General features: G+C 38.4%; 2 protein-coding genes across 3 annotated transcripts; both read left to right on the top strand.

The window, feature by feature from the left end:
• The first annotated feature begins 1,763 nt into the window (after positions 1-1,763).
• On the top strand, positions 1,764-4,854 carry LOC121326491 (lysophosphatidic acid receptor 6-like). 2 transcript variants are annotated; one of them, XM_041269775.1, is made up of 3 exons: positions 1,764-1,962; positions 2,422-2,550; positions 2,945-4,854. In XM_041269775.1, the coding sequence occupies exons 2-3, from the start codon at positions 2,515-2,517 to the stop codon at positions 3,776-3,778; spliced, it is 870 nt and encodes a 289-aa protein (XP_041125709.1). In that variant the 5' UTR covers positions 1,764-1,962; positions 2,422-2,514; the 3' UTR covers positions 3,779-4,854. The 2 variants fall into 2 exon arrangements, with proteins under 2 accessions (XP_041125709.1, XP_041125708.1); XM_041269774.1 differs by having other exon boundaries at positions 1,764-2,083.
• Positions 4,855-4,994: 140 nt separating this feature from the next.
• LOC121326490 (lysophosphatidic acid receptor 4-like) lies at positions 4,995-7,365 on the top strand. The gene has a single exon (XM_041269773.1). It carries the CDS (start codon positions 5,197-5,199, stop codon positions 6,115-6,117), a length of 921 nt encoding a protein of 306 aa, XP_041125707.1. The 5' UTR covers positions 4,995-5,196; the 3' UTR covers positions 6,118-7,365.
• The last annotated feature ends 1,000 nt before the right edge of the window (positions 7,366-8,365 follow it).

The raw sequence follows: 8,365 nt of genomic DNA, 5'->3' as shown, positions 1-8,365 counted from the left end.
AAAAAACAAAACAAAAAAACAGCCAACTAATTTGGCAAAACTGGAACCAGACAAGTTGGATTGGAGAGCCCAGGGACTGTATTAATTCAGCTTTATTTTAAATACACAGCTTCAGTACTGAAAAACAGAGTTGCATTTCTGGGTAGAGCAACGCCCCTTCTGCTCGCCCCAACCCCATATTTGCATATGGTGTGCAACAGTTTCTTTTTTAAATGCGACCACTAGGTTACATGATAAGGAAGAGACAGAGTGTGAGATATGACCACTATTTTACACAACGCACAGCATGCAGAATCCGGTAGCATGTCTTTTTTCCTGCAGCAAATAGCACCCCCTCTCTCTCTCTCTCTCTCTCTCTCTCTCTCTCTCTGTCAAAATGTATAGTTTTAGAAGAAATACAATTAGATAATGTACAGTATCGAACAAAGGGAAATGAATGGATGAATAGATTCAATGCTATGACTCTTGAAGTTTTAAATAGAAAGGAATAGTAGATTGTTGCATCATTAACTAGGTGGTAAATGACATCACAACCACATTAATAGATTTAAATGGAAATAAGTGATTGTACTTGCAATGAGATCAGAAGCCTGTAAGTACCTCCACTGTTTGTTTGCAAACACATTTTCTCTTGACAAACATGCTAAGAATACCAGAACATTGGGCAGCTGGCTGTTTGAAACCACTGTAATCATACAGTTAGTTTTCCCTATAATTGACAATTGGATGATTATATGTTTACAGTCCGGTATACAGATTGACAATGTTGATGTTTCGAAACATAAACTAGAGAGTTAATTGTGCAACATACACTGCCTGGTCTGGACCTCTCTGCTGACTGGATTTGCAGTCGTTGTGAATTAGAGGTGCAACACATGTTGATCAGGTGATGTGCCCTCTGATCTCAGCAGCTCTAGAAAGCATTGGAAAGAGGCACGTGATTGACAGCTGCGCACTAAAAGTGTGGGCCACAGTCAAGGGCAGTCGTGTAAAAAAAAAAAAAAAGTATAACGTACCAGATTTGAATGAGGACTTCCTTGCTTTCTTAGCAGAAGTTATCTATAAGTTGTTTCGGCAATGCGGGAGCAGGCGCTGCTTACCGCTTGTTATCCGCCTAACTGAAAATAATACTATAAAACACAGATTCTATTGTTGTGGACGCTGTATCAGCTAAATACGTTTGCTACACAACCCTTGGTTTCCCCTGCAGCTGTATAGGTAGTTATTTGACCAGGTGGTAAAGTGTAGCAAAAAGGACTGAGAGAATAGATTTGAACCCTCGTTAACCCTTCGTTAGCACAGTATGTATAATTTCCATGTCAAACCACAAATCTCTAAAGAATTTATAGATGGAATTTATTAATAGAACTATGGAAATATATAACTTCTTGTGGAAACTGCACAATGCCTTGATTGTTGCTATGGAAACCTGTGGATTTTTCAATATAGAAAACGGGCTACAGTTTAAATACACTTGTTAGCTGAATTCTAAGAGGAAAGACGTTTCAAACAAGTGGAATACTAGCAACCACAATCTACATGTGGTGGTAAGCAATACACACTGGCGATAAAACACACAAAAACAATCTTTGAAAAATGTTACACTGTGCTTTTTAATAATAATGAGAATAATTTCAGTGCTAAATGTATGGTTAAAAGCAAATGGTTGTATACAGAAATTGTGAAGTAATGTCAATGATCCAACAGTATTATGATTTCATTTTCTACATAAGAACTTCATAGAAACATGTGTGCCTGTGGAAGCTGTTGGGTAGCTATTGCTTACACGTGCTCCAGAACTGCGGTCAAAACACCTGCACAACTGACGCTAAGAATTTCAGTTTCCGTTGTCTGTGCACCTTGCGGGGAAAGCGACATGTGCTACCGAGATTCTAATTTATGGGTTTTCTGACACTGCTCCAGATACACATAAGCCGTGCTTCGTATTCACTACCTAATAAAGTAAGCAGATGCTGTATTTTTATCCAGATCATATTTGTTTTGTCTGATATATAACTCGTGTAGTTTGTCTGGTTGTCTGGTTGAACGGCTGTCGTGATTCTCACACGGACCCCGCACTCAGGTAAGGGTTTCACATGTTTCTGGTATACTAAGTTCAATTGATAGACCAAAGTTGTCGTAATTCCTCCAGCACGGCCATTTAACATTCACATGTATTAGCTTATTATATTATGTTATTAAGGCTCTTCGAAAAACATACCGTATATGTTGTTGTTGTTGTTGTTGTTATTATTATTGTTATTATTATTATTATTATTATTATTATTATTGTGACAGTACTGCAATGTGTTCGGGTCTGGGACCACACACTTGGACTAACATGATGTGTTAAAGATGCAAAGTCCTACTGTGTATAAAGTAAGTAGTTTCAAATTAACACTATATTTCTCCTCTTCAAAGAAATTGCGACCTTTTCTGGCTTTGGATTCACTCTGAATAAATACACGAACCATGCTGGGAGAAACCCAAGAGGCATGAATGCTGATTTAGCGGATGCCGTACTTACAACAGCAAAATTACAGACAAGAAGTAAGAACCCTAAGCCTGTAGTAAAACTACTCAGCTCTCTTTGTACCATTTGGGTTATTCCTCTGTGAAAACTTGCCTTTGCTTTGGCACTTGCTTCAAGATACTGTAGTACTCAGTGTATTTTTTTTTATTGGAGGGGGTTTTGAGTTACAGTAGATTATTAACAAAGAAAATGATACTCAAAGATCAGTGTTCTTCATAGTGATTCATAATGATAAAGAAAGTAATTCCTGACCAAACAGGGGTCGTTTTCCTTATAAAATCTCTTATACGTAAAAATATAAAAAGTGCCCTGTGCACTGCAAAATTACCAGGCAAATACAGAACTAGAATTAACACACCGTGCAGCAAAATGTGTATTGCAGAAGATTTGCACTATGATTTCTGTTTACAGATCATCAGAATGAGTAGTAGCGTGAGCCATGGGGTTCACCTGTTCCAGGTCATCGTCCGCATTCCAACATTCAGCTTGGGCCTGCTATTCAATCTGTCAGCTCTGTGGATTCTTCTTTTCAAGATAAGGAAATGGACAGAAATTACAACATATATGGGAAGCCTTATTTTCAGTGACTGTCTTTTGCTTTTCTCTCTGACGTTTAAAATGAGTGCCTACATTAACACTTGGGGCCTTGGAAGACCCTTCTGCTCGTTCTTGGAGAGCCTGTATTTTGTGAACATGTACGGGAGCATTTTGATCATAATGTGCATTTCTGTAGATCGGTACATTGCTGTAAGGCACCCCTTTTTGACGAAATCTCTCAGGTCTCCACTGAAAGCTACACTTGTCTGTGCTGCAGTGTGGACGATCATTTTCGGATCAAGTGCTGAAAGTTATAAGTTGCATGATGGTACTCATGTGAACTGTTTCCATAGCTTTTCCTATGGCACCTGGGAAAAGGTACACGTGGTTGCCACAATGGAGACCCTGTTTGTTGCTAGTGCCTTAATTATGACCTTCTGTTCCATTGAAATAGTACGAGCCATAAAGAGAAGAAGAAGAGACAGTTTGGAATTGCAAAAACAAAGCAACAATAAATCTGTTAAAATCGTCCTTGCAAACCTTTTTACATTTTTGATCTGTTTTGTACCCTATCACATTGCAGTGCTTTTGTACTTTTTAGTGAGGCATGGCACCATTCCTGCCGATTATAGAGAACCTCTGCGCATCTTTGTTCAAGTCAGCCTGTGTGTGGCCAACATAAACTGCATGTTGGATGGAATTTGTTGATTACTTGATTCTTAAAGAGAACTGGAAATCCACTACAGAGGTGACAGAGGCAACTGAAGGCTCCAAACTGTCCAGATAATCATATCCTGAAGTCCCTGCGTGGCACACCTGATAAAAGCACAGCAGCATGATGTGCATGGTAAGTCATTCAATCAGGAGAAAACAATGTTGCATCCTTTGCTGAGGATTCCTGAGGGAGCTTCACATCCCATGGGATAGAGAGAATTGTTTCACCTCATCAAGCTACAGCCAACCCTACCAGCCAGACGTCTAGTGAGCTCGGGCAGACACCTGCACTTCCTATTAAACCATAGGAGTAAGGCTCTCTCTGGTGATTCGTAAGATATCTTGTATAGAGAGATTAAGTGCTAGAGAAATGACTAAACTATAGAATAAGTCATGTACATTTTGCAGATGTTTTAGTGTTGAATGATCAGATGACTTATTGGAACAGGAAAAGGAAGTGTAACCACAATGGGGGGTGGTGGTGATCTGGCATTATTTTAAATGCCAAGCCCAGTAAGTGCAGCCTTTCCATTTGTCAGTTTGATAATTTATAAGCAAAATGTTTCTGAGAAGAAAAGAAAAGCGAGAAGATTCTAAGTATGCTCTAAATGGGAATGGTGCTGTGGTGCTGCCCCAATGCTGCCAGTCCAAGTAGATTGAGGTGCTGGTATAAGGCTATTCTCCTTGTAGCTTATGCCATTTAGCAAATAACTATTTGATCAAAGATCAGCCAGCAATCTGATAAGTTTATTTAAATCGGAAGGAAATACAGAGTTTGTCACGTCATTTAGGTTCTTTGGAACACCTCTGTATCTCTTGCGATTCTGCGTTTAGAAATCAGATTCTGCAAGCGAAAGGGCTGCAACAGCTGAAGTGCTAATTTCTGGTTACAGCTTAAATACTTCATATTTAACCAAGGCAGTAACAAGCTATTAGGACAGCGAGGTTGTGTCCTCGGTTGCTTTTTTGCATCATCAATGCTGATGCTCATTCTGACCAGTGACAGAACAGCCTTTTCTTCTCAGGCTTTCTATAAGCTGCTAGAAAATTCTGGAGTTTGAAGTGGCTGTAACCTTCATAAAAGCTTTTTTTTTTTTTTTTTAACCACAAAAAATGGATTTGTAATCAAGTTTACGCTGGTGACAGTGCTAACGATAAATAAAAGGGTAAAAAAGATTCCACTTTGTGTTCTGCTAACAATGCTATTGTTTCTTACACACTTACAGGTTTGTATCTACAAGGAATTGTAAATGTTCCTTATAGATGCATTCATCACAGTCTAATTTACTTAGATCAGAAACACTTTAAGAGGAAGCACACACCCTCTTCCTGTCAAGCTCATGAAACTGTAGCTCAAGCGTTGCCCAAGAAGTGACATTTAGAATAGAAGATAACCAAGCACAGCCATTGCAATGGAAAACATGACTTGTCCAAAATTTGACTCTTCTTATTTCAGATACCCCCTGTTCACTTCGGTGTATAGCGTTGTTCTTATGCTAGGTTTGCCATTAAATGGGATTGCTTTGTGGATTTTCTTGAGAAGATTGGGGCTCCATTCTGTACCAGCCATTTATATGGCCAACTTAGCACTGTCTGACCTTCTCTTCATCATTTCTCTACCTCTGAGGATCTACTACTTCGCAACGGCTCGCTGGCCATTTGGAGACGCTATGTGCATGATACCAGGGACATTGTTTTCAGTAAACATTTACTCCAGCTCCCTCTTCATCGGCTTGATCAGCCTGGACCGGTTCCTCGCTGTCGTGTATCCGTTGCGGTCTCGTGCTCTTCGAACCCCAGGCTTTGCCAGACTGGCCTGTGGGATGGTCTGGCTGTTAATTCTGGCATTAGGCATCCCCATCGCGTTGAACCATGGGACAAATAAAGACGCCTGCAACATCACCCGTTGTTTTGAGTCTTATTCTGAGACAAACTGGAAATTTGGATTTGTTATACTTTGTCTCATAACAGGGTTTGGAATAATCGTTCCACTTGTGATCATCGCATTCTCCACTGTGTTGGTTATAAAGACTCTGCACAGCCGCAGGGTCCACTCCACAGTGTTTAAAAAGCACAAGATCGTCTGGATGTTCATTATGAATCTGCTCATGTACGCCGTGTGCTTTGTGCCCTTTCATGTTGCATTCATACTGTATGCTTTACATAAGCTGAAGTACCTCCAGTACAATTTCTTTGATGCTCAAACAATTACAATGTGCATAGCCAGCATGAACAGCTGTCTGGACCCTATCATTTACTATTTTACTGCTGATGCTTTCTGGAAGAAAAAGCAGGAGGACACGATGCTGACATCAATGAAAACAGTATTATAGGACCAGTAAGCATATTATTTGCAAGCTTATTAAAAAATAAATAAATAATGATGCATTTTATATACAGTGTGAGTTAATGCACAGTTCCACTGCTTGACATTGTTCCTGGAATAGCCAGGTCAGTCTCGTGCAATGCTGCGAGACTGCTACGCAGTTGGATTACTTCTAAAAGTGATGTTAATTGTATTTAATGTTATTACACGGGAGCTAAAGTTACATATTACTACAGGGGAAAAGGGATTGATCGTGTTTCTAAGATAATTTTGTTTTATTTTGTTCATTATTTCATTCATTCAGTTCATTATTATTTTTAGTGATGACAAAACAGCTGTTTCTTATATTTTAACCCAAATGAGCGTCTCTTTCTCATTCAGAAATATCACATTAGGTAGATTAAAACCTTGATTATCCAAACTTCAGTTATCCTGGCAGCATTTATCCGAGCCTCTTATTAACCTGTCTAGCTGTGTACAGTGTTCCTCTGCCTTGTTTTAATAGAAAATGTGTTGTTTTACCCGCAATCTCATGTATTTAAAACGCAGCACTGTATCTTCCGTTTTTAAAGGTAAAGCAGGTGTATTTTTTTTGAGGTTTCAAATAGCGGCTGCACTGAGTTTTTAGTTTTTTTTTTCCACTGTATGGTTTTTAAATATATTATAGTGGGGGGGCCATAGCTAACAAAGCAGAACTAGTATAGAATGCATGCTGCAAAACACTTTAGAAACTTATCAAAAAAAGCAGCTGGACTACATATTTTGCTCTGCACTGCTTTGCTCTGCTTGTATGTACAGGCTCCTACTCTTCTGGTATTTTACCATATTGTGCATGCTTGGTATCTGCAATATTGCCTGTTTCACTTCCCCCATAACTGAGAACAAAGTGGTTTATTTTGGTTGCTCTTTTAACAGTTTAGTAGTTTGTATTTTGTACCACCAGTGTCAAACTTCTGCATATGGAAAACCTATACTGATGCCCTAAAGAAACGCAACACTTAGGTCTAATGGATTTTAATCAAATATTTTAAACACATACACCAAACAAAATCACAGAAAATGTGAACCAAAATGCAGATCAAGGAATCATGATAAGTTTTCAGTATGAAACATGACACACTGTCAAAATGAAAACATTACAAAATTATTATTGGGTATGACCTCCATGAGCACTAACCCAATCCTGGCAGTGTTGACGCATAGACCTGATCAGCCTCTGGATAGACTGCTGTGGGATGTTCCACCCCTCTTCCTGTGCAGCTGTAGCCAGCTGGTGAAGGCTGGCTGGTCGCGGTTGTCTCCTGTGGATGGCACAGGCGATTTGGTCCCACAGATGTTCTATTGGACTCAGGTCAGGAGAAAAATCTGGCCAAGACAAGACCTCTGCATTGTTTTCTTGAAGTTGTGTAATTGTAATCTCTGTTCTTACGTTAATTAAAATCATGTCCTTTCAAATGGCTATTTATACAGATTCTTAATCAACTCATTTTGGCAAATTTAACTCAACTCAAATATCAAACACTGAGCACCAGACATTTTTTTAGGAAATCACTACTTGAGCGCAGTATTTTGTTTTCCCAAGGATCAATACACAAACCTGTCTGCTCACTATTTAAAATATAAACAACATTATTTGCCCATTGAGCTACTGATGTTGTTGTTTTCATTGTGTATCACTATAATTTGACTGTTCTTTCTGCACTGCAGCTTGTTGTCTTTTCTAAAAATAAAAATACATAATTTATATAATTTAATTACTTGACATAGCATTAATCTGTAATTATATATATATATATATATATATATATATATATATATATATATATATATATATATATATATATATATATAAAATGTCAAATATGTCTCCTCTTCTTCTTTCTACTCTTTGAAACAAGTAACAGCCCTCCAGACTCCAATTCAGATTCTGGTTCCCAAATTAGATGCAACTCCAGGTATTTATTAAAATGGTTTGCAATGCTAGATAACGTTCTGCAGTAACAAGGGAGTTGCCATTTATAAAGATGCTATCTTAAGTGTGTCACAGTCTGATTGCAAACGTCTTTCTAGGTGATTTGGTATATCATCACATCCCTTCAGCTGCAAAATATCTTTAAAAAAAAAAAAAAAGTCTTTGAAGAATGGGCTCAAGATATTCACTGGGAAGCACAAGATATTAGTGAGAGTCTAACAGAGAGTCTAGTGGGTTCTCACTCGATGCCCATTGTTTTTTTCCCTTTATAACTGTTTTATTC

The sequence above is a fragment of the Polyodon spathula genome, chromosome 14, assembly GCF_017654505.1.
Source record: "Polyodon spathula isolate WHYD16114869_AA chromosome 14, ASM1765450v1, whole genome shotgun sequence".
Lineage (NCBI taxonomy): Eukaryota > Metazoa > Chordata > Actinopteri > Acipenseriformes > Polyodontidae > Polyodon > Polyodon spathula.
Note: the sequence above shows the minus strand (reverse complement) of the source record. Positions and strands in the feature narration are given on the sequence as shown.